Here is a 27,699-nt window from a genome sequence, read left to right on the forward strand (position 1 = left end):
TAAACAGACCTATAACTGTCAATACCAGCTAGTAGGAGGCTGACAATACATCCCTTTACCCTAGTGAACGCAACAATCATATTGCTGTCTCATTTGTGTTTACCATTTAAAATATCACATACCAGTTTCCCAGTTTAAATCATATATATCTGTTTAGGAGTACAGATAAATATAACGACGCTATTTTTAACCCTACTGGGTTTGGTAGACAACCTAGGTAAATTTTGAATTGGAAAGTTGCGCAAAAACTGCTAAAGATGCATGTGTCCCATGTGATGTGATACATCAGTAAGTAAGATTAAATGGGTTGTACACAATGATGTCAAATTACTGTAATCTTTCGACAATTTTCTTTTTTTCTTGCAAATGTATCATCTGGTGTCTAGCCCCTTTAAACAATCATTAAAAAGCCAGTTTTATATCTTGTGAATTTATAAATAAACACTAGTCAGGCACAAAACACATTTGTGTGATTGTAATTCTTGGCAATCCTCAAAACTTATGGAAATAATCAAACCAAAAAAATAGGTTTAAGTCATTTCACTAATATTTCAGCAAAAAGCGAAAATGAACAAAAGTATCAAAGCATTCCTGGCATTTCTAGAAGACACTCGAAAGAAAACTTACAAGAAAATAAACACCATTATACATTCTTTAGAAACAAATTCGGCATTCCAAAAAAAAAATCAACAGAGAATAAACAAGCAAATTATGTTTTTTGACGTAAATAAAAAATCAGAACCACAAAAATAGCTGTGACGCAAATCTGTTTTCTATAACATTTCTGTTGTTTATGAATGCACACTGCCTTTTTTTCCATAAGTAAATCAAAATAACTATAAAACAATGTCCCAGTGTATGTAATATATGTATGCAGCATGTTAGAGAAATAAAAGTCAAAACAATTGTTCTCTCCCTTAGATATCTGCACATTTCCAACAATGCACACTTTTAAAACAAACATTTTTTAAAAATATTTTTTGCGCTACATACATGATTAAGCTTAAAAAAAAACAGGGAAAAACATACTTATTTTTTTTATATTCCCCATGGAACAATCTTATCAAACAGCTTATTTACCATACGATCAGCAATTTTGGTTAAATATCAAGTAAGTATCACAAATTAAATTTTAAACAAAGAAATTGAAAAAGGCATTGCATTGCCTTAACTGGCGATTAGACTTTTAGTTTCAAAATAGTAAAACTACTCAGAAATATAAAACCGAAAAAACGGTCATAAGATCACTGTTGATGAGATAGCACTTATGGCCTTACACACGTAAGTATGAATTAAGTACATCTGGGATATGTGTTTTAAATAAAGAACAGAAAAGTGGGTGGGGTAAAATGAGAGAATTGACCAATCATATGAGAGCAAACATTTCCTGGTTTACCATTGAGGGAGGAGGGGATTTTCAGATCTAAAGACTTTGGTCGAGCTGAAATCAGGGAACGATAATGGGAGTGATGGAAAATCCTGGCATAGTAAATACAAAATAAAATATTTCAAACAAAAGATGATGACATGATTATGATGATTTATCGTTACTGTTTTATAGAATATTATTTCTGTCTTTTATTATTTTCATTGCTGCCTTGTGTACATGTACATATATTATTTAAAGGTCATATTTACAAAGAATCTTAACTTTTTAAATTACTTATAATAACAAATTTCTTCAATTGTGTTTTTCTACTAGTAGTAAATAATGTTTTGCTAAATTTCATATGTGCAGACAAACATTTATTACAGCAGTTTTCAATAATTAAACACCCAAGATATTTCTTTCTATTTTTTGAGGGGGGGGGGGGGACATATTACAGTTTTAAACATAATATATCAGTAAAAATATTTTGACAGATAGATCTTTTATAAGAATAAAGATGCTTTGTAAATATGACACAATTTAGCAGTTGTGAAGAGAAATCCCTTCAACTAAAACATTCCAATATAGTTTGTCTAATTATATAATTTTATATTTTTTTTTAAAGCGAAACCAACATTTAAAAAAAATATAAGTCAAAGAAATTGTTAAAAAAAATTAAAGGCATGATCAAACACAAAGAAAACGATGATGATGTTATATGTTATGTAAGCAGAGGTTCTAATGTTTAGGATCAATTCTAAAATCTTAACAAAAGACTTTTGAACAATTGAAAAGTAATTTTTTTTGCCCGAATATTTGCATTTAAAAACAACAAGGTTTTTGTTGTATGTCCTTGAAATGAATATAAATAACTAAAGAAATAATTTCAAAACGTCTAAGCCCCTTGACCCTGGTTTGGGCATGAAATACTCATATACAAAAACAGCCCCCAGCTATTTATAAGGATTGACAATTATCACCTGTTAGAACCCCTGATGAATATACATGTCCAGTGGCTAAACTATGAGTTTATAAATTATTTAAAACTGTTTTTAACAGGATTAGAGTAATAATGCATATAACATATGAATTGATACATGTAGAATATAACTGAATAATATTCAAGTCACATGACAAAAATAGCAACCAATGGTAAACAATGTTAGACTGAAGTGGTAAGTATCCGGAAGAAGGTCGGATGAAGTAAAAATAATGTCCAAGTCGAGAAAAAGTTACAATGTATATATCAGCAAAATTATATAACAAGTAAAAAGCATATGCTGCCACTTGAAAATAAAGATTTGGAGAAGAAGAAAATAGCAAAAAGTCAGTGATTCTAACAACATTAAAAATTTTGGTGAACAGTTTGATATTAAAAATTCAAACCTACTCATGAAATAACTATACAATCCAGTTCTGTAAGCTTATTATGGAATGTTGAAACATTGTTTTAGATAAAAGGCTAAAATCTACAACCATATTCGTCACAGAAAAATGACGCCAAATGTTATGTCTATGTGATGCCTATGTCGGTAAAAAGCTATACATAGCTTATGTTTTAAATAGTACATGATATTCGACAATAAACAAATATTGACTTGACTCGACTTGTTGCATGGATTGTCTTAAAGCAACAAACTTATATCTCCATTTCAATTCAACAGTGGATCAATTCCCATGCGTAAAAGCCTGTGGCTGGCATGATTTATATAAAGATGCATCAGATTCCAGAAATGATTTCACAGTATCAGATAACAAAGCAAAAAATAATTTATGCTAGAAAGTACCGAAATTTTCTCTATTTCAATATCACTTGGTACTAACCCCATGATTTATATGTATTATTAGTCACATATAATATGGCCTTGAAAAAATAAATTTGGTTTGGGTTACCCAACTTTACCTACGAAATAGGCGCCGACCCTACAGTTTTTAAAGTCAGGTGATAATTTTTTATTTTTTTTTAAATTTTGATTTTTTTGAGTGTGTCTTTAATATGTAGTTTAAAACCTTGAAATCTTTATACAGAAGATTACGTTAGCAGCTTTCTTCAATGATGACAATAACATTCTTACATAAAGTCTAAAAAGAAAGCCTACCTACCCTACCTATTTTTTAAAAGGATGTAACCCTAACCAAACCCTTTTTTTTTTGGCCTAAGGTGTCTTCTATGAACTTGAGTCTGTTGTTAAAAAGTCTGAGTATGAATATTTTTGGCAAGCATTTATCTGCATACAAATACACTTCCTTTTCAAGCTGACCTTACATATGATAGAGCAGATAACATTTGTGCAAGAGTTAGAGGATGTGTCAAGATTACCTGGCGTTCCCGAGGCAGACTTCAATGCGTTGTCGTGCATGGTCAGATCCTGGATGCTCTCAAACCGCATCTTCAAGGTAAACAGTTATAAAGGGTGTGTACAATATTTTGAATAAATAACAATGGAATTTTGTAATGAAACAAAAAAAATCTTTTTTGTATTACTATGATGCCTTCCTTATATCAGACAACATTATGCTATATCAACATTTTCACTTGCTGCAGGACCAATAATAAGCATGCAGCCAAACTCCATTGGCTCGAACTTGCTTGGCTCAAATTCCTAGTTGACTCGATCTGGATGTAAAGGTCTGATTTCTTAATACTGAAGGTCAGCATTCCTGCATGGCTCAAATTTTCTGAAACTCTAGGTATTTTCACTGGTTCCACAGAGTTCGAGCCAACAGGATTGACTGTATTAATTATATTAGACTGATGCGATCAAATCACATATTCACTCATTGACATAATACCAATTGTAAATTGGCTTCCCTTTTAAATAACAAGTTCAGACGCCATTTATTTCCATAATATTTGTTATGACAAATAATACTGAAAGAAAAAAAAATTGATATTTCAATTCTACAACCTACCCTTTCGCCAAGCCCTGGTGGGGTTGTGACAAACTGAAATTAATTGACAACAAAATTGAGCATGGAAATAATAAGCAATTAAACACTTATTTTCAAATCAAAGAGTATGTGTACATGTACTTGAAAAATGTCTGAATTAAATCAATTTAAACAAATATATTTACTGCAATATGTTACATTGTAACTAAGTGTTACATAGACCTCAAAATTGTTTGGATTATTATTTACAAGTTATTAACAGTGAGAAACATCGATCTGTCAAAACACTTATTGAGCAACATACAGAAATACACCGCACACCATGAATTTGAAGTCACTAGTCTATTACATGCGGTAGTCTCACTTTCAGTTCTAGTTCTAAAAATCCTTCAATTTTATTGTTTTATTATGAAAAAGTTTTTTTATGTTCAAATGCAAAATGTACATGATCGACACGCCAATAATGTTCATTAAAATAACAACTCTCAGTGACCAATATATTTCAGTTTTTATTTCGGACTTCCAACATGTACATCCAGAACCTCCGGGGGAGACAGGTGCTTGTCTGTATCACATGACAAGCCTAAACCCTAGAAAATATCATTTACTCCTTAATTGGTTTATACTAATTTATTCAAGCACAAATGTGACGAAAGCTGATAGCTTATAAGATCACTCTCGAGTCTGTTTCCTGGGCAGAACTGTGTCCTTTATGAGAGGCACCCACAACCTCTTGGTTGAGAGGCGGACATCTGCACCACTAGATCACTGTTGACACCCCCCCCACACACGATACACACACTCTAACCCCCCACTCCTTTATTTACAAGTAACTATTTCAATCAGACATGAATGACAGACACAATCACATCTTCACCATATTCCACAGGTATTATGCGTTTACAAGAATCTATTCCAATCAGACATGAATGAAAGGCACAATCACATCTTCACCATATTCCACAGGTATTATGCGTTTACAAGAATCTATTCCAATCAGACATGAATGAAAGGCACAATCACATCTTCACCATATTCCACAGGTATTATGCGTTTACAAGAATCTTTTCCAATCAAACATGAATGAAAGACACAATCACATCTTCTTCCCCTTAAAAAAGTATTGGCTGTTCTATTTCATGTGATTTTGTTCACTGTATACTTATCTATTTGAGTCACATAAGGTACTGTGAAATCATTAATGTTCGTGGGCATGAAAGTTCGTGGTTTGCCGAAAAAAAAAAACAATTTCGTGGGTACTTGAATTCGTGGATTTTCATTTCTGAAAAAAAAAATCGAAGATGCGATCGTCCTATATCGTCTGCATAATATCCACGCGCTGGCCCGTGATTTCCGTCTTCTACTTCACTCGGTTTATGACACTCGCTAATGTGGTACGACATGCCAATTAGTGCATATATCCATGTCACTTATCGATTTAAATGGGAATAAAGGTAATAAAAGAAGATGTACCCTGATCATAAATACAGATAGGGGAAGCCATTGGATGCCAATTAAGAATTTTGCAAACTGTGAAAACACCGAAAAGGTGCGTATATTGTCACGTTCGGTGCTTAGTAACCTTCAATGTACTAATTCGATTAATTATTTCATTAAATAAAAAAATCGAGTACAAACACTCATCACACACATCTTGTAAACTTGGAGAATTACATTTACAGCACACGTTTAAACACGGGCTTTTAACTGTCATTTGCTGCATAAAACACATTTAATTGATTTGGTTCATTATTTGTTAAAGGCAGTTATAATATATTAACGGAATAATGATCGTAAGTTATACAGTGAGACAGGTTTTAACACTGTATACTGCGACCTGTAAATAATATACTAGAGTATGTACGTAACAAGGCAATTGAAAAAGTGAATAAAGGGTTTTTTTTTCTTGGGATCTAGAATTCGTGGATCACCCAACCCACGAAAACCACGAACATTAATGCCCCACGAACATTAATGCCCCACGAACATTAATGATTTCACAGTAGATGATATAAATCACCCTTTTGTCAGCTTCCTCAAAAGAAACCAGTTCCATTATCCATTTTGCAAGGCCATGAGAATGTGCCGATGGTAGGGCTCAAACCCAAAAGCTTTTAAATGAAATGCAGACACCTAAACCACTAGAGCACTCCCACATTGCCAACATCAGTGATATCTAGCTAAGCTACAAGTATCATTATGAACACATCACCTTGTCACACACGGTGCCTTACTTACACTGGGGAATGGATACCTTGGCTAACAAATTAAACACACTCTCATAATAATTAAACTGACATTACAAATTTCTCATATATATATAAATATGGTATCAATGCCGAAAAATGCAAATCTTTTCTCAGTATGCTTATAATGGCCATATTGACAAGCTACAGTAAATACATGAACATATCTACATGTTTGCTAAAAGGAGTAATTGCGACAAAGAAACTTACTAAAGGCTTCTTGTTAGGTTATCCAAAATTATAGAATGAAAATATGGTTTTTACTTTAATTTCGGAATCACAGACCTCCTGTCATATAATATCACGCCTCCAACATAAATGGCGCAACGCCATTGGTCCAGGACTGGTCATGTGGTGATTCTATATTTTTCCATATTGGGTCATCAAATTTATATATTACATTAAGGGGTTAGTAGGTGACCCGATATGGGATATACAGGTTGCAGAAAACCATGTTCGGGTTCGAGCTTCGCTCTTGATCGATATGGTTTCTTTTGCCCCGAATATCCCATATCGGGTCACCTACTAACCCTGTAACTTATGATATTCTCCCAAACAAAATTTTGCACATCTGAAGTTTTATATACCTGATTGATATTAGGTGTGCTTGTTGTCTTGCGGAGTGACTGCCCCTTCTTGGCCAGTAGTTCCTTTACTGCAACCTCCTGTAAATAACGTGATGTTTAAAATATGGTATGCTTTTTAAATTGAAAACATTGGTTTAATTATCTTGCTAATTAAAACATGATAATCTTTAGAAGCAACCTTGTTTTACTCAAGCTACTGGAAAAAACCTGCCTTTGATGAATTTTAAGCTTTACTCCTCTGATTGGACATACTGGACAATGTCCTCTGTAAGCCTGTACGCCTCAGGTGAAACTAAATCAATAATATGTCTGGTTCTATGAACTGGCTTTTAAAAATGTCTTTAATCAGAAGGTTAATAACTCCAAGTGTGTGTACCTGTCGTAGCCGATCCAGCGTAAGAATACTCTCCACTGCGGAGACACCCTTGATGTACTTCTCGATGTACGTTTCCCCGTCAGCAGCGCTCACTTCATTCTGGGACGCAGCCATCTGGGCAAGACTCTCCATATGTTCTAGGTCTTCAGATGCCTGGAATAGTTTAGATAACTATGTAATGTAATAATACCATTACAAACGCAGGTTTGTTAAGCTTATGAATTGAAAATATGAGGCAGCATTAGAATTTAATGGTTTCTGAAATAAACTTAGCATCAGATTTAATGATAAAATGATTTTATTGTAGTTATTTCTTCACTTTCCCTTTGAATATTTTAAAATGTTTCCAAAAATCTTGAGAATTATAACAAGAACATTTGAACTGGAAAGTCAAGTGCAATAATGTCAAGTCAAATGGTTGCAATAGGAGTACCTTTGGAATGTTAGACACCACATCAAATGTGACCCTGCTGGCATGAAGGCTTTCCTAGAAATATAAATAACATTGTGATCCACATCTTATACCCATGAGTGAAAATATAACTGAAAGAAGATTACAAAAACATCAACACTACTAAAAAAGGAAATTGTCTTAAACAAATAAATATATTGAAGGTTATATTTTGTTTCAGTGTTAAGATCGCAATGTATTTCACTGCAGAGAACCAAAAGCTATATTTTACCCGTGGCTACAACACTTGTGAAATATTTACTTTTGTCCACATATAATAGCAAGCACACTGACTAAGAAGAAAAACTACATGATTTTTTTGAAAGTAGTACATAAAAGTTTCTATACACATCAGATCTTATTGTCTGACAGAATCCATGAAAGTGTCTACACATCAGATCTTGCCGTCTCACAGAATCCATGACACATTTTACATACATCGGATCTTACTGTCTGACAGAATCCATGCCACTTTCTACACAACTAAGATCTTGCCGTCTGACAGAATCCATGCCACTTTCTACACAACTAAGATCTTGCCGTCTGACAGAATCCATGCCACTTTCTACACAACTAAGATCTTGCCGTCTGACAGAATCCATGCCACTTTCTACACAACTAAGATCTTGCCGTCTGACAGAATCCATGCCACTTTCTACACAACTAAGATCTTGCCGTCCGACAGAATCCATGCCACTTTCTACACACATAAGATCTTGCCGTCCGACAGAATCCATGCCACTTTCTACACAACTAAGATCTTGCCATCTGACAGAATCCATGCCACTTTCTACACACATAAGATCTTGCCGTCCGACAGAATCCATGCCACTTTCTACACAACTAAGATCTTGCCGTCCGACAGAATCCATGCCACTTTCTACACACATAAGATCTTGCCGTCTGACAGAATCCATGCCACTTTCTACACATCAGATCACAAACTGAAAAGTGGTCAATAAATGCTTATTATCACAAAATAAAACTTACCCCAACCATCCACATTTTTTTCTTCAGTTTATCTGTAAGGCTCATGTTACGATGTTTGATGTTCACACAAATCCTCTTCCGGAGCACGACCTCCATGAATGCGGGGTGACTCAGACGTAGTATAACCTTTACTATGAGGTAAACCCGACTATCGTTGCCTGTGATTCTGTTTAAATGCTGGGAGTCGTGCATGGATGAATCCCAGGATGCAACACCACACACCTTTAAATAGATTCAGACATGATGATGAAATGAAAGGAGAGCTATAAATAGATTATAAATAGATTATGATCAACATATTTATACAACAGTAAAAAGTGATTTAGCCAGTTTTATAAAAAGGCCGGGTATATTGCAGAAAAAAGGACAGGGCACAGTGTGAAAAGGGCACATTGTATCTGGCTGTGGAGAAATGAAATATTAAATAATTTATTTATTTACCGTAAATCATTGTGTAAAGAACATAGTTTTCCCCCCAGAGTTCCCATAAATGAAATGCCTGCATCTTACATATAATATTAAGCTTTTGAAGTTTTTTCCAAAGTCAATTACAAGCCGAAATATGTTTGTTTACATTTCACTTCAAAGCGACGCTACTCACATTGATTGATGGATTAAGTTATAACAGCAGAAGAAATTCGTGCACGGTGAGCAACAGCAGAGGACAACAAATATATGTTGTTATTTTAAAGTTTTTAAAGTGTTCAATATTTTTTACACAGTATGATTCTGTATTAAAAACAAATCAACATGCATCATGTGAAGAGGCATCATTATACTGTTGTTGCAAGGGCATTTGTGTAACAGTCAAAACTGTTGTCCAGAGATGTAGGTGATGACTTCAGAATGTCATCCCTGACACCGAGCGTCCTATATATGATAGCGTCCTATACACAATGATTTACGGTAGTTATCGGTTTCAAAAGCCTTCATAGATTAAGTTTGAACGTGGTTATAGTCATAAATTATAATTAGCTTTTAAAAAAATCAAATGGATTATTTGATTATGTATTTAAAAAATTCAACACTATTGCAACAGCATGGCTATGTCTTTCAGAATTATTCTTTCCAAAAAAAGACATCAAACATTTCTTACATGATCATTCTCACTGTACGCTCGGAAGTTTTGCAGTACAATGTAGCCGGCAGACTGTTCCTTGGGAAGAATGGAGTTGATGCTGGCCGCTTGAAGGCCCTCCTTTGCACTTGGTGTTGTCATGTCGTCTGCTGGAAACAGGAAACGGAACATTTTTAGCCCAAGGTCATTTTTAGTGAAGACTTTATCACTCAAAATCACTGATAATTTAGACCAGGGTAGAGGTGATAATTATTGATGCAATCCTAAGCAGATGATGATGATGATGGGGGTGGAGATGACAATGAAGACGACAATGATGATGACCATGAGGATGACAATATATAACTCAACTAAACTGAGGACAACAAAAACTACATTGTTCACTCACAGTTGAGGTCCAGATACAGGACTGGTCGGTGTTGCTCCATGTCATGGGGCACTGTCCTGAAATTTGGTATTAGTGTTGCCATGGTTACCAAATTACAAATTGTAAAAATATAAATAAATTGTTTATTTTTTAGCTAAAATTAACCAATGTACTTTATTTAAAGAAAAGGTTGATACAGTGAAACTGCGTTCCCTCGAACAAGCCGTCGCTCGAGAACCGGCGTTCCCTCGAGGTCGGAGCTTGGTCCCGAACTTTTTTCCTTCTATTTTCATATAAAATATACCCACGCTGCCTCGAAACCTAATTATGTCGAGCAGTCGAGCAATATCCTCGGTCCCAAGTACACAAATCGTGCACAAAACCTTATGGCTCCCTCGAGGTAATAATTTCACACTTTTTTCCCGAACGCGTGTTCCAAAATAAACAAACAATTGCCAGGTGTTAAAATTTTCGCAAGTTGTAAAAATTGCAATGACAGTTAAAAGGCAATTTGATAAGGTGTGAAATACCGTTTATCACTGTTAACGCATGACCGATATTAGTTGATATGGGCATTTGAGATGATAATTATGACAAGTTAATGACGAGAAGTTAATTGTGAGAAATTTAAATGAGTAATAAAAATATGATTAAAACACTACCATATCGATCCAACATCGGAATCTCTGAAAAGAATTCCTTTTTGTCACTTTGTTTTGCAATATGGCAAATGAGAAAGAACTTACAAATTGTCGAACACCAGAGCAATCTAGTGAAGGACCCATGACTGGGGGGATAGCTAGATCGGGTTCCTTACTTTCAAAATGTCACACCCAAATGAAAGAAAATAATTGTCAAACACCTGAGAAATCTAATGAAGGACCCATTACTTATACCAAGACACCAACACGCCCACTCACGTCCTTTACAGGAAAGAATCGGTGTCTTAGTAAACAGTCTGTTTGACGACTTCAAACTTAAAATACACTGAAAGATATTTCATATCAAACTGGAAAATTGAAAATCGGGTCGCTCGAAACATCGGTTCCCTCGAGGTTTTGCCTCGGTCCCTGGCGACCTCGAGAGATCGCAGTTTTACTGTACAAAGAAATAGCTATTTTTTTTAAATAAGAATGATATTGAATAGCTAAATAATGAGTATAAAAAACAAACTATAAATGCTTTTTTCCAGTTATAATCAGAGTTTAAGCATGCCACAAGCAATAACACAACATCAAAGCTATTAAATATTTTGAGTTTAATTTTGTCCAGAGAGTGGTTAAAGTAATAATATACCAGTCAGCAGGAGCACCAGGTATGCCACTTCCTGCGGCAGGGACAAACACGGCATTCCTTTCCTCGGTCAGGGAAACCCACTGTTCAATAAGGGCTCGCTCTCGGTCACAGTCTGCCTCAGTTTTGTCTGTAAAATGTGTCAGGTGCCTCACTTTTAGTGTACAGTTGGTGTAAGACAGTGAGTTTTGCTACATCTTTAAACAGTGTATGACTTTGACCTCACTTAATTTCTATAATGTTTAATTGATCTTTTGAAGAAGTAATCCCGAAACAGTTAGATATAAAGATTTATATAAAAATGTCTTGTTTGTGTGATTTTTTGTATATTATGTAACACTTTCAAAGCAATTTAGTACTTTTGTTTACAACTTATTAACTGTTGAGGCAATGTTTTTTTACAGATTTTTAAAAACCGGTGCACTAAAGTCATTTTTTTTTAAGGAGATGGTTATTTTTTCTACTTTTGCCTATGTTATCAGCCATTTAAAGCTTTAGATTTGCACCTTGTTTGTATGCCTGTTGAAAGGTTTGTATGAACATTTTATCATAAAAATTCACCTTGCTTGTTCATCAACGTCTGTATTTGGTTGTCAAGGTATTTCTGTCGCCGAGACAACGCCTCACTCCAGCGTTCTCTCAGCAGGTTCAAGTCCTCCTCCTGGTACGAGTCGAGGCCCTTCTGGAGTTTTGACCGTGCGCAGATACAACCGATTGATATAGAACTGATGCTATCACAGATGAGGGGAAGTGTCCCCGAGTTGGACTGGGACTTGATACGAGCTTGAATACGCCTGGCATGGCCCTGAAAAACGAGGTGGATGTTCACTAACATGCTGCTTAAAGCTATGGCAAAAATGCTGCCTTCAGGGGAGTGTTACATTCTTTTTTGAGAGAAAAAATAACAATTCAATTGGTTACTATTGCTGCAGAAAATTGTATAAAACTTGGTTAAGTTGTCTTTTGATAAGTTGGCACATACAAATGGTTTGATTGGTTAATAATCATTATTAGATAAATATTGACAAATCAATAAACTTTGACCATATCAAAGAATCAAACACTTTTATACAATTGGCTACTCCTGTTTTATTGTTGTTGATATTTTTAAATAGAACGAAATTTTAAGTATCTTTCATGTGAATGTATTCTAATCGGACAGTCCAAACACATGTGCAGAAGCCAATAATGAGGCTTGTTGGTTAACTTTTCACTGTTCAGAGATGGTGACTTTAAGTGCAAAGCAAACAATTTCTATTGCATGTTTAGCAATACATTACATAACAGTGTTAAATGCATCTAATCTTTAAACCTTTGAAGAGCAACCTCATACCTGTCTGAGTTGGAAGACTCCTGCACATGGAACATCAGGCTGGGCCTTCACCTCCACCGGGGCATACTCCCCCTGGTCATTCACCTCATGTATCTCCACAAATAGTTCCACCTTCCTAGACACCTCCATCCACCTAACACAAGACAAGACAGTCTATATTTACATAACACAAGACAAGACAGTCTATATTTAGATAACACAAGACAAGACGGTCTATATTTAGATAACACAAGACAAGACAGTCTATATTTAGCTAGGACAATATAAGACAGTCTATATTTAGCTAAGACAAGATAAGACAGTCTATATTGAGATAAGACAAGATAAGACAGTCTATATTGAGATAAGACAAGATATGACAGTCTATATTTAGATAAGACAATATATGACAGTCTATATTTAGATAAGACAATATATGACAGTATATATTTAGCTAAGACAAGATAAGTTGGTCTATATTTAGCTAAGACCAGATAAGTTGGTCTAGATTTAGCTAAGACAAGATAAGTTGGTCTATATTTAGCTAAGAGAAGATAAGACAAGTCTATATTAAAAAAGGACAAGATAAGGGCTATCTTTAGATAAGACAAGGTAAGACAGTCCATATTCAGATAAGACAATCTATATTTAGATAGGACAAGATAAGACAGTCTATAATTAGATAAGACACTCTGTATTTAGAAATGACAAGATATAATTAGCCTTTGTTGAGATAAAGACAAGCTACGTTACCATACGATAGGACAAAATGTGTTGAGATAAGACAACAATATATATAAGACAAAATGTGTAAAGATAGAATAAGATTAGACAAACTATGTTTAAGATAAAACAAGAAAGCATGATATAAGAAAACCTATGTTGAGATAAGATATGATAGCCTAAGATGAAAATCCTTTGTTAAGATAAGACTTGTCTGTAAAGATAAGATACACTAAGATAAGGTATGAACAGCCTTGAAATGACAGGATGAGGTATGTCAACATTGTTTTGCAATGCAATAAAGAAGGAAGATATTCAGTGTGTTTAGTATTATGGTGATTTAGTTAAAACATATTTATTAGGTTCAATGAAAAACATAAACAACTGTACAATATACAAAACTAATATAATTTTTTTATCATGTGTCTGAATAGATTGGAAGACAAGCTGTTTAAATGCATCACATGAGTTCTTTAAATTTTTCATGACAGTTGAAAACATGGATCATTAGAAAAGCAACGATTGTGAATGTCAGCTCACCTGTCAGCGATGGAGTTGGAGCGGAGCAAGGAGTCAAACTGGGACATCTGTTGACCGAACTCGATCACCTTGTGACCCCAGACCTCGATAGAGAGGGCACAGTCCTGGGCGTACTCCACAAACTCTTCTGTCATGTACACCTTGAAGTCCTGAAAGCGAAAGAGAAGTTAACATTAATTTACTCTAATATCTTTGAAACAAATTTAATGCCACTCCAAGAAAGTTGACATCATTAACATAGTTTTAAAAATGATTATTCAGTTTGGAGACAGAATTAAAACTTATTTCCATTCTTAGGCATCATGCTTTCATATGTTTGTAAATTAACCAATAGAAATGAGCATAATAAAGTGCTGCAGAGCCAAAGGCACGCTTTCTGATGTTGTTGTTTTTTAGACTAACAAGGGGCAAAATATAATAAAGATTAAATCCAGAGTTGTTGACCTTGCTGCTCGTAAATGTATTGTCTCTAGCAAACATGTAAACCAAATTTGATTTAAATATTTTGAATGGCTACGACTCCAAAAACACCAAGGCTATGACAGTACCCCAACTTTTTACAATGAAAAACAGAGAAGCTAATAGGGCATAAGCTTATCCAGTAAGAGTTATTTACCTATTGGATACAGGTATTCATATCAGCAACAAAATACATTCTTTATTCATGTCTACATGGCAGATGCATTGAATCCATTTTATCATGATAAAGGGTCATAGCACAATAAAAATGTGTGGATAAGGTGGTCAAGTTATACAGGAGTCCAACTCACAGCCAAGCGGTCATGTGCCTGAAACCCGACTGGGGATCTATTTTATTGAAGTTGACACCAAAAAAACACCAAAAAACCCAAACACTATTCAACAGATCAAATATTCTAAAATTAAAACTGGCTACCTACCCTCTCATGGGCAAACATGACAGTTTTTGTGGTCCGTCCCTGGCAGGAGGTATCAGGGTTAATGTCGGGCGGCACGGACACCATCTCATCATGGTCCCAGAATGTGTATTGACAGAACACAAAGTTGGAAAGGTCCTTTGGAAGACCCTTAGCTTCTTTAATCTTCACCTGTTAGGAGTAAAAGTTTTGGTTATAACTCATTGCCAGCATTGCTTATATAACTGTTTGCCAGCATATAAACTATACAGTTACCGGTTGCCTGCATATAAACTATCCGGTTACTGGTTGCCGGCATTAAAACAATAGAGTTACTGGTTGTCAGCATATAAACTTTCCAGTTACTTGTTGCCGGCATATAAAGTTTACAATAACTAGTTGCCGGCATTAAAACTTTCCGGTAACTGGTTGCTGCCATATAAACTATCTAGTTACTGGTTGCCGGCATATAAACTTTTCAGTTGTCAGAATTTTAATAATGCAGTTCCTGGTTGCCGGGAGGTATGCTACTCACCCTGATGATAAGGGGTGTGCCTAGAGGGGACGATCCCTCCTCTTCTTCATCACTGTCCTCACAGTTGATGTCCGCAAACCGGTCCATAATGTCACCACCAAGTTTTGAGATCTCAACATGCAGCTTGCCAGCAATCTGTGAAATAAGCACAGATATATATCAAGAAGAATTTCAATAAAAACTATTTGAAATGGGTGCGTAATCTCCCTGCCACATTTTAAAATCTCAACATGCAGCTTGCCATCAATTCAAGAAGATGGGCATGTTATAAATATTGTCAAAACACTTTACACTCTTATATTTACTACTAAATTTCCATTTCTTCAATGATTGGCCTTTCGGCAATTGCAAATATTTTAGATGAACGCAACATCTTTGGATATGTTTGGTTTTCAAATCACCTATTGATATAAAAAGTGTACTGTGTAATAATTAATGTATTAACTGCAGATTATCATATTTAGGAGTAAGAGTGCATCCTTAATATTTACCTCCCCTTGTTGGCTGATGATGGGCACCTGGTAGTCGAGTTTCACATCGTAGAACAGGCAGTCAAGGAATACGTTAGCCACACCAATCAGGTTGTGGTTCTCGTACGACTCGTAAAATGGGTCGCCCTTCTGTGGTGGGCCCTCATCCTGTGAATAGGGGGCTATCATCAGTTTGGGATTTTTTTTACAAATGAAAATTTGTATTTCTCTAAGAAACAGGTAAGTTACTCAGCCCCAATTTCTCGAAACTTCTATATTCCGCTCTAACGTAATCAAGCTAAGCTAACTATTTTTGTATTGGTATAATTTGTGTTGTGTTTACTTATTTAATTATCTTGACAATATTTACAATAATTTTTCATTTATCAAAATCAAATTTAAGTATTTTATTTGGCTATTTGAAATAAGCTACTTAAGCTAGTTAAGCTTAAGAAGTTACAGGAAATTGGGAATAATTCTCAAAACAACATACACATGTGTATGAGGAAAGATTTTGAGTTGTTGCACTGTGTCTTATAGGATAAGGAAATTGCGTAGCCAATGAGTATAATTACTTTCCAAAATAATGATACAACTCTTTTGATGATTCTAATCAAGTATTTTTAAAATTGTTTAACCATTATCTCTTCTAAATACTCAATCGCCGCTGACAACTGAGCTTGGATATGATTTAACTAAATGAGATGCTTTCATAAACTTTACATTACCCGGTAACCTAAATTACGATAAGACGTTAATCTAATGTTGATTTTTTTTAAAAACCCAGACAACTTCAATCATGTCCAAAATATTTGAATCCTAAACTAAATTAGAATATACCAAACTGTCTTAGTTTTTGAAATTGTGTTTTGTCCAATGGGATGGCAGCTTTTTTCAAATCTGCCGTACATAATCTTGGTAAATCTGCAGTCAGCAGCTATTGATTTTAATCAGTTGAATTGGTTAATTTAAAAGAGGCTGTAGACAAAATATAATCACAAACACCAAGCTGGTTCAAGGGCTTTGAGGATGTTTTTAACAAAATAATTAAATGATCATGAAAATGAAAAATTATTTTTATAAATATTATACATACTTAAAACCTTTAGTCATTTTTAGGATTCTTTTTTTAGAACATATCATTCTTATACTGTCATGTGTCAAGCCATTTAGGCACAAATGTTGCAAATTAGTATGATAAGCATAGAATAGTATGGTATAACTACTTTTATTTTCATATTTAACACCAAATGGGTGAGTCCAATAAATATCCTTAATTGTTTGAATCAATCTTTTGCTGGCATTCAAAAGTGAGCCATCCTCCTAGTTTTGTTTAAATGTGAATTCCCAAATTACTGTTTAGGAGTTAACCAGCAATTTACACAGCTGAAAGACCATCAATTTTAAATGGCACAAAAGGGCACTTCCACTGCATGCCATATAAATTTGAAAACATAACAATCATTTGCAGTAAACAACATCATCATTGTACAAAAAATACACAGAAAACAGAATTGGTTTTACTTGGTGTAACTTAACAAAGACCAGAGCTTCAATGTATTAAAACAAGCAACCAAAATTGTTTACAACACATATTGAATTTTAAGCATTTTTGAATGTTGGAAAATTCTTTAAGATAAGAATTCTTAGAAAGAGAAGTAAATTATTAAACACATTATAGCCATTCAATATATATCTGAAAATTTTAATTAACTATTACAGATACTGAAAATCACTCAAGAACTAAACCTTATCATCATCAGCTACAAAAACCATGGCAACAAAAAAATTCATGCAAAGCGTTCACACAAACCGACTCTGATTCATCACTTTCGTCTACCCGAAGTGGGACGCCTGACGTTTTCCTCTCCTCATACATGTCTCGCATGTCGATTATTTTGTTCTCGAACTTCTCCATGCTCCATACTTGACTCCCGCGCTGTCGTCGTTTCACGGTAATCGCCGGCTCACAAACAAAAGCACCTCGCTGTAAAATTTGAGGAAATGTTTGTGTTCAAAACTATTGATCCAATATACAGATCCAGTGAGTATTTTGTTTATATGTATCATTTTAAATATGTTTTATCATGAGAAACCATTTTCTCAAGTTTAGTCAAGATATGTCAACGCTAACTAATGTTATTTAGGTTCAGTCTTTTATTCTTAGTAGCAGTGACCTCAATCCAAGGTACCCACAAAAAGCAACGCAATAAAAAAGATCTCCATAAACTCTTTTAATACCAAGTTTAGTCAAGATATGCCAACCCTATCTAATGTTATTCAGTTTCAACCATTTATCCATTTTTAGTGACAGTGACCTTGACCCTAGGTGCCCAAAATGACCCTAGGTGCCCAAAATGCAACTCGATGAAAGTTCTTCATAAATGCTTCCTAAACACCAAGTTCAGTCAAGATATGTTAACCCTTTCTAAAGATAATCAGTTTAAACTGTTTATCTATTTTTATTGACAGTGACCTTGTCTCCAGAGTCCCCAAAACACAAATGTCTCCATGAACTCTTCCTAAATACCAAGTTTAGTCAAGATATGTTAACCCTAACTAAAGTTTTTCAGTTTCATAAGTAAGTTTGACGCCAACCGCCTACCTGAACAATGATGTATGTCATTCTAATAACCATCTATCACTATATGAAAACCTGATTAAAAATTGGTAACAGTATGGAGGTTTAACTTAATATATCTAGAATTAACTTCAGTTGTCTGAAATCTACTTCAAATGTACACAACATTTAAAAAGACAAAATATTATGTAGTTTCCTCAAATTTTAACCAAATTATTGATTAAATGTAGACATTTTATTGATTAAATGAAGACACTTCCATTGATTAAACTTGGACATTTCTACCTACCCGTCTATTTGGGCTGAGGTTGGAAGCCGGGATCTGCAACGTGACATGGAACTCGGTCTGTTTGCCCATCTCTTCCGCAAGAAAGTTTGCCTCCCTTACAAGGGCGTTAGCCTTCACCACCTCCTCACGTAACAACGATAAGCTGTGTTTGAACATCTTGTCCCTAGAAAATATGGAGAGCACTGGTTACTGTTGGTGTTATCATTATTGTTGGTGTAGATGTAATCATTGTTGTTGGTGTCGGTGTTTTCATTGTTGTTGGTGTTATCATTGTTGTTTTTGTTATTATTGTTGTTATCATTGTTGTTGGAGTTGCTGTTATCAATGTTGTTGGTGTTGCTGTTATCATTATTGTAGGTGTTGTTGTTATCATTGTTGTTGGTGTTGTTGTTATCATTGCTGTTGATGATATTGTTATCATTGTTGTTGGTGTTGTTATCATGTTGTAACTGTTGTTTTTATTCCAAAAACCTTAAGATCACGGATATTTCATGTCCTCCTTTTAACATGCCTATATTTGAAACACGTTCTCACACTTAATTTTGTGCATTATGATAGAAATAAACTTTATAATGATTTATAATGACCATTGAGTGAGTAATAAAATTTAGTCACAAGATGCTGTGAGTATTTTTTTCTGAACATAACAACTTTGCATCCCTGCCTCCAACAGAATTAATTGGCAAGGCATAAAAGAAAAAGTTCTTTCCTATTATTTTGTATTGACGTGGAAACTTGAAGCGTGATAATTGCAGATGAAAATGACAATAGATATTTATCTAAAGATCTTGAACTTTGTGCACAGGCTAATGGATATATGTTTTCAAGGATCCTTAATAGAATGTAGATACTTGATTATCTTGTTGATACTAATAAACCTCATGTGGGTAACACAGCCTACTTCAATTACTCTGCTCATCCTTTTCTATGGCTATTCTTGGACCACAATTGTAAGAGATAAACACCTTTAAGGACAGATCCAAACAGCTGTTGAGTATAGTTATAATGATACACTGGTGCTGCATTATAATATTGTGGTAAACTTTGGGTAGAATATGTATCCATATATTTTTTTATCCATGGTTTAAACAGAAAATTACAAATACAAGATAACGCAATGCGATGAAAACCCAGTTTTTGATCAGAAGATTTTGACAAATTGTACCAGGGATGGACAGGCATTCATGGACTAAGAGGCACTAACTTTTTAAGCTTTTTAAATGAAAGAGTTTTGTTGGTGCAATGGCAATAATATTAAACCACCGCTTAATAGAAATGATAAAATATTTCTGTTTAATGCTATAAATATCTAAATGTTATCAAGATGATAGAACTTATAATGTTTTATTGACCTTGTTTAGGTGTGAAAATTTGTGCCAAGAATGTTTTTAGTTCCCAAACAAATGGTCAAGTTAAAGCCTGGACAAGCCAATATAAATATCTTTTGACCATTGACCAAAATTCCCAAAACATGGCCAAGTTAAAGCCAGAACAAGCAAAAAATGAAGTCATCAATCAAAATTTCTTTGAAATTTGAATTTGTATTTTAAATAAATTTTTACACGTGTCATATAAAATGTAATTTAAATACATTTTTTTTTTGTACCAATGACACTTATGTGTGACCTTGACCTTTGGCCTACTGACATTGGTGTTTATCACAAGACACACCGGCTTCTCCTGCTGAACATTTGTGCCCAGTAATTTAAATCCCCAAATGAATAGCAATTAAAGCTTTAGCCTGAACAAGACACATTACAAGTTCTTGCACGCGTCACACCATCGTGTCATGGTGAATATTTTTGCAGAGTTATTTTAACATCCCTTATGAATAGTTACAAGTCATAGACCAGACACAAATTCTTGACGCCAACCAAAAATAGCTGTCCTCCAATACACCCCAATCTTATTTCCTTGGTTTTCCAGTTTTCCTTTGGAATAATAAATAAATAATAAATTTTATGAAAAAGGAACTGTTTAATACCTTTCTTGAGGCTAATCAAACTGGCATAGAAAAACAATATGAGCCTTTATCACTAACTTAAACTTTTTCTTTTTTTTTCATTCAATGTTGAAATAGGACAGTACAATACCTTTCCTGTGCCCACTGCTGACACTTTAAGAACCCATGGGTGTTATTCCATGTCTCCCAATAAGGAATGACATAAAATGATTGTTTATACTTCAAATCATAATCATTCAGTACCTTATCTGAGCCCATGCTAATATTTCCTCTGTGTGTCACTCTTAAGCGCCCGTGGGTGTTGTTCCATGCCCCCCCACAAAGAATGAAATAAAATGATTGTTTAAACTTCTAATCGTAATCATTCAGTACCTTATCTGAGCCCATGCTGATATTTCCTCTTTGTGTCACTCTAAGAACCTGTGGGTGTTATTCCGTGTGTCCACAAGGAATGTAATGAACTTAAATCTTAAATTTTCAGACATAACTCTCTTTAATTAGATGTTGAAAGCTAATAATTCAGTACCTTTCTTGTGCCCACTGCTGATATTTCCTCTGTATGCCACTCTGTGAGCCTGTGGGTGTCAGTTTGATGTCCCCCACAGGGAAGGGCATGGAGGGGGTCCCGGGCGACATGAGTTGATATCGCAGCTGCTGCATCTGTCTCTCATACATCTGTCGCTGCTGCTCCAGGGCCACTGCATGAAGGAAGGGGAAAAAATCCTCAATTTTTAACTCCAGTTCTATTTTCTTAAATGCATATAATTTTATCCTAATTGCTTTAATCCTTAAAATACTGTAATATTTTTTAAATACCTCACGCTACAAAAACTATTCTTTTCATAGGTCAGATAACTTGTATTCCAGCAAATCATGCATGAGTTTTCTGTCCTTCAAGCATTGTATTGAAAAACATATCAATTATTATAGCTTCTCAGTCATTTTAGATTAATAGCCATCTGCTGTCACAAGAGCCTCGTAATAATTTCATTCAAACTTCAATAATGAGGACCTCAGCATAAAACAAACACATTTATATTTTTTCCCAGTCTAGACTTAAGTTATAAAGAAATTACAAACTATTTTCCCCTTGCGAGTGTTAAGAACATTTATTCATAACACATTTATACATCCAGCAACAGACTTTCAAACTGTTGACTCCGAATCAATATTAATCGCTAAGAAATTCTCCCTATTCGAGAAGAAAAGTCAGTTCTGATTAGCCAAAACCTCATGAAATCCCGTCTGTTAGCTTATTATTTCATTGACACTAATGCTACTCTGACAAAACTATTTGACACACTTCATCAAATGTCGACACACAGAGGAATTGTGGAACAGAAATTGGGAAAACACAATTCCTTGCCATAAGGGCTTGCCATAAAGTTTTATATCAAATTTTGGCAAAACTATTACTAGGAACTAACTCATTTTAGCTTTAATGTGAAGACAGTTACACGCTAACACTAGAATTCCAGGAATTGTATGTGATGCCTGTTTTAAGTGCCCATAAATTTACTGGGTAAAATCACAACAACCTTGACCTTTTGTTTAATGACCCAGTAGGATATTAAAATCAAAAGGGTCCATGCATTAACTATAGTTAAAATCAGATTAAATCATTACCAATGTGCAAAAGCACCAGTATTTTTTTCAAGTAAAGGTTATCATGACCTTTGACCCATAATCAATAGGGGTCATCTACTGACCATGATACAAAACAATTCAAAAGTAAAGGAATAAATGCATACCTAGTTAAAAGGCTATGCCATGTAGTTCAAAATAATTGATTAGAATCAAAATCACACAATTTTTATATTAAATGTCACCATGACCTTGACCTTTAACATATTGACCCAAAATTTAAAGGGTTCATTAACTGAACATGCCCATTTTGTTTACCAAGTTTGAAGACTTTATACCACTCCATTCAAAAGTTCTATTGAATGTATATGCCTGATACTATACAGTTCAGAACTGGTTTTCTTTTTGGCAGGCTCGGAGAATTTGCCTTTGCTGGGATCAAACCTTTCCCCACTAAAACAATGGAAACATTTTCAACTTATAATATCAGATACCTGCTTTAACATTATCACCAGTTTGCAGTAACCATACCTTGTTTATCCTCCTCGTACTGTTTCTCCACAGCGCTGATAGCTTCAGAGATTGGATCGTTGCTGTACTCTTTCATCATCAGCTCATGCTGAGCAAACTGGAAGTCAATCGTCTGGTCCGCATCGGAGCTGTTTGTCTGTGGCCCTGAAAAAATGCGTAGAGATAATATGTTAAAAATGGAAAATATGACCCTAACAATACAGCCACAGAGCAAACGTAAATCTATCATTTTTCAGTTGACCAAGGGCATAACTCATCAAATACTGAAGTCAGAGTTATGTTCCTTGTGTGCCTGCATATCGTCTCTCTCAACATGAGTAAAACAATTTAGTTTTACTTGAAAAACTTAATCTGGTTTGATTTATGGGCATGAATTAAGTTTTGGCTCGATGACAATCATGACGACAATATCAATACATCAGAATTTCACAAAACTTTGACTCTGAAAAGCTAAAGGTTGCATTCAAAATTGAAATACCCAATTTTGAGACATCAGTCAAAGTCCTTAGAACTGCTTTGTGCTTTGCAAACTGTAAGAAAATTGTTTGGGAAACATCTATCTGTAGTATGTACAGGCATTTGGGGCCTATATTGTAGTAACATTGATCTCATAAAAGACTTTAACATGTTCAACTCTATATAAAGGCTCATTGAAAAGCGCTTCACAGTATGCTTAATTTGTCTGGTCGGCATCAGTCCATCTGAGACCTTGAAATAAGCATGCAAATATGTGGCGTGTTGAAGTCAATGGATAAAATGTGATGCTAAAAGTCTCGAGCACTCTCACCGAAAAGTTTGATTGTATGTTATAATGCTCCCCCAATGACAGCAAATTAGTCATTTCACATTAAATGTCTGTGGGGTAATTTAAGGTTATGACCAACATCACAAATATGTGGATATTACATATAAATATTGACCATGCAGTTCTAAATGTTGTTATTGGAGTCGATAAGTTATAGTTTACAGTAAAACATACCCCTGGAGTATATGAGATTTCCTGACAGCAGTGAATTATTTTATATGGCTAATATAGAGTTAACAATATGAGCAATATGGAAGTTACACAAGATATATAAAGATTGCAGATGAAAGGTCTGTTGTAAATAACTTAATACTGTGTGGCTTTTTTATGCCAAAGTAAACCCAGCTTGGTCCATCCCCATTGTTTTTAATATGGACTGGATTTCAACAGTAAATATTTGTCCAAATAATACAGAAACCAGTCAGGCTGGTACTTCTTTGTTTTAAACTACATTTGAATCAAACATGGCCTTCATTCAACTCCAACGACCCTACCTACAAAAAAGGTGCTGACCCTACCTACAAAAAAGGTGCTGACCCTACCTACAAAAAAGGTGCTGACCCTGACCCTACCTACAAAAAAGGTGCTGACCCTACCTACAAAAAAGGTGCTGACCCTACCTACAAAAAAGGTGCTGACCCTACCTACAAAAAAAGGGCTGACCATACCTACAAAAAAGGTGCTGACCCTACCTACAAAAAAGGTGCTGACCCTACCTACAAAAAAGGTGCTGACCCTACCTACAAAAAAAGGGCTGACCATACCTACAAAAAAGGTGCTGACCCTACCTACAAAAAAGGTGCTGACCCTACCTACAAAAAAGGTGCTGACCCTACCTACAAAAAAGGTGCTGACCCTACCATTTTTATAGTCAGTTGCTAAAAAAAAAATATTAATAAGAAATATATATATATATATATATATATATTTTTAATGTGTGTTTTAATATGAAAATTAAACCTTTAAAGCTTTTTACAAAAGATGACTTTAACACCATTCTCCAATGATTACAATGTTCTTACATAAACCCTTATAAAAAAATAACCAATAAAAATTAAAAAGCCTAACCCACCCTACCTGTTTTTAAAACGAAGATAACTAACCAAACCACTTTGTTTTTGGCCTTATCTTTAAATTTGACTTTGAAAATTTAAGGTAATCAACTTAAGTTCAGAAATGACTAAAGATTTTTTTAAGAATACCGCCTTTAACTGGTATCTTACTTATGTTTTAAACTTTACCTATGATTTTTAACTATATTTATTTAATTATTTTAATGATTATAATAATTTAAAGCAAAGTACTCCAAAAAAAATAACTTACAACACTTAACTTTGAAAAAATAGTTCACATACACATCCTTTTAATCCACAGCTTATGTTTCAATGAAATTGGAACAGCAAGTTTTTATACAAAATCACTGAATTAAAGTGTTTTGTAACAAAATAGCCCTAATTAAAAATAAAAGAGATATAGCCACCCATTTTTAAGTAAAGTAAAGGTATTATTTACCAAGAGAATGATTCACATCTCTTATTAGGATAATGTTACAGAAGGCCACCTGTTAACAAGCAATCTAAACTAAACATTATCACAAAAGATAGAATTTATTACCAGTGTTTTTGTTCTTGCCATTATAATTTATAGGGTGCCCTTGGGCCTAAACTGGTGACCATCGGGATAAATCTCAAAACAAGGAGGTGATAATACTACCTTTGATGTTTGCTGTCAACAGATCTTCATGAATTTTAGTTAATGGTTGTTTACTAAATGCAGTAAATTATAACCGTTAAATTGCCATCCATGACAACTGGTTGTTTAATGTTCTTTTTAAATATCCTATGATTATAAAAGTTTAGCCCCATAATATCTGCGATTATCCATATATCAGCTGACTATCCACTCATCCATCTCAATACATGCCTTTTTTCTAGAAACCCTCCCAGGGGATTTTGCCAAAACAACAATAGGGCAATTATTATTTTTAAGAGCAGATGTTCTGTTAAATAACAAAAATTAAAAAAAAATGGGCAAAGTATAAAAGGTCTATACATAAATATATTTGCAATGATGTACAGTCTTTGTTTTTATCCACAAAAGGGAACACACATTTTCAAAATCACATTTTTCTTTAAAAACCACAGGAGACTAGCTGGAAATGAAATGCAATAAACTCTCTCCTCTGGGAACTTAATTAATTTTCCTCTGCATGCAATTAAATTCCATTTCCAGGGGAACAAAATCTGCTTACTTTTTAACACAAAACCTTTGAAAAAACAGACTGTGAAATGAAAAATATATCTAAATTTCAAAAAAGCTTCATTTACTGGGAAAACCAGATTTTCTCTGATAGACATGGAATAAAGCAATAGACATGGTCCAACAATAAAGCGATAGACATGGAATAAGGCGACTGAAAGTTTAAAAGGAAATTGTGCCATTAAGAGATCTCTGATAAGAAATTGTTCTAGGCTTAACTGTTCATTACAAGAAAGCTTAAAACATTGATTTTTACAGAGAGATATTCATGATAATAAGAAAGAAAACTATAATTTAAACTGTATCAGATGCTGGTAATTTCTTCTTTTACAAGATTGAAAGTTGATATGAAATGCATATAAATTATTTAGAGTGTTGTAAGGTATATATAGATTGATAACTCAGATCTAGATCAATAATGAAGATCTTAAAATGGTTAACTTTATGAATGTGCAACATTATATTGATCCCTCTCTTGGCATGTAATTAACTTTTTATCACGGGAAACCAGAATACTTAATAGAGGAAATCCACTTGTCAGGCTTTTTAATCACCAACCAAACTTGTTGAGCACAGTAACCACCAACCAAACTTGTCGGGCACAGTAACCACCAACCAAACTTGTCAAGCTCAGTAACCACCAACCAAACTTGTCTGGCACAGTTACCAACAACCAACCTTGTTGGCCTCAGTAACCACAAATCAAACTTTTCGGTCACAGGAACCACTAACTAAACTTGAAGGGCACTGTAACCACCAACCAAATTTGTCCTCCACAGTAACCACCAACCAAACATGTCTGGCACAGTAACCACCAACCAAATTTGTCCGGCACAGTAACCACCAACCAAATTGGCTGGCACAATTACCACCAGTCAAACTTGTCTGAATTGTTACCACCAACCATACTTATTCGGCACTGGTTCCACCAACCAAATTGGTGGGGCACAGTAAAGTTCAACTAACTGGTTGGGCACAGTAACCACCAAACAAACTGGTCAGGCAGAGTAACCACCAACTAAACTTGTCAGGCACAGTAACCACCAACTAAACTGGTCAAGTACTGCATGTAACTACCAACCAAATTTGTCCGGTATTGTAACCACAAACCATACTCATTCGGCACAGTAACCACCAACCAAACTGGTCAAGTACTTTAACCACCAACCAAATTTGTCCGGTACTGTAACCACAAACCATACTCATTCGGCACAGTAACCACCAACCAAACTGGTCAAGTACATTAACCACCAACCAAATTTGTCCGGTACTGTAACCACAAACCATACTCATTCGGCACAGTAACCACCAACCAAACTGGTCAAGTGCTGTAACCACCAACCAAATTTGTCCGGTACTGTAACCACAAACCATACTCATTCGGCACAGTAACCACCAACCAAACTGGTCAAGTGCTGTAACCACCAACCAAATTTGTCTGGTATTGTAACCACCAACTATTCTCATTCGGCACAGTTACCACCAACCTAACTCATTTGGCACAGTAACCACGAACCAAATTTGTTTGGCAGTGACCACTAGCCAAACTTGTCCGGTACTGTAACCACCAACCACTCATTCGG

The 27,699-nt window shown here is 34.7% G+C and overlaps 1 protein-coding gene across 3 annotated transcripts in view; it reads right to left on the reverse strand.

Moving 5' to 3' along the window:
- The window catches only part of LOC128205883 (kinesin-like protein KIF13B), a 142,106-nt gene that overhangs the window by 7,720 nt on the left and 106,687 nt on the right, over positions 1–27,699 (reverse strand). The window contains exons 15-35 of one of the 3 annotated variants that reach the window (XM_052907920.1): positions 23,053–23,196; positions 21,464–21,635; positions 18,975–19,137; positions 17,918–18,091; positions 16,126–16,272; positions 15,635–15,769; positions 15,124–15,291; positions 14,225–14,373; positions 12,983–13,115; positions 12,211–12,454; positions 11,653–11,779; positions 10,378–10,433; positions 10,008–10,138; positions 8,912–9,133; positions 7,904–7,957; positions 7,471–7,623; positions 7,095–7,172; positions 6,500–6,520; positions 4,283–4,315; positions 3,690–3,759; positions 1,397–1,441 (exon numbers count right to left, since the gene is read on the reverse strand). In XM_052907920.1, coding sequence (XP_052763880.1) covers positions 1,397–1,441; positions 3,690–3,759; positions 4,283–4,315; positions 6,500–6,520; positions 7,095–7,172; positions 7,471–7,623; positions 7,904–7,957; positions 8,912–9,133; positions 10,008–10,138; positions 10,378–10,433; positions 11,653–11,779; positions 12,211–12,454; positions 12,983–13,115; positions 14,225–14,373; positions 15,124–15,291; positions 15,635–15,769; positions 16,126–16,272; positions 17,918–18,091; positions 18,975–19,137; positions 21,464–21,635; positions 23,053–23,196 — 2,619 coding nt within the window. The remainder of the gene's footprint in view (positions 1–1,396; positions 1,442–3,689; positions 3,760–4,282; positions 4,316–6,499; positions 6,521–7,094; positions 7,173–7,470; positions 7,624–7,903; positions 7,958–8,911; positions 9,134–10,007; positions 10,139–10,377; positions 10,434–11,652; positions 11,780–12,210; positions 12,455–12,982; positions 13,116–14,224; positions 14,374–15,123; positions 15,292–15,634; positions 15,770–16,125; positions 16,273–17,917; positions 18,092–18,974; positions 19,138–21,463; positions 21,636–23,052; positions 23,197–27,699) is intronic. The other 2 variants (XM_052907921.1, XM_052907923.1) reach the window with 2 other exon arrangements.

Source organism: Mya arenaria, chromosome 10, assembly GCF_026914265.1.
Source record: "Mya arenaria isolate MELC-2E11 chromosome 10, ASM2691426v1".
Taxonomy (NCBI): Eukaryota; Metazoa; Mollusca; class Bivalvia; order Myida; family Myidae; genus Mya; species Mya arenaria.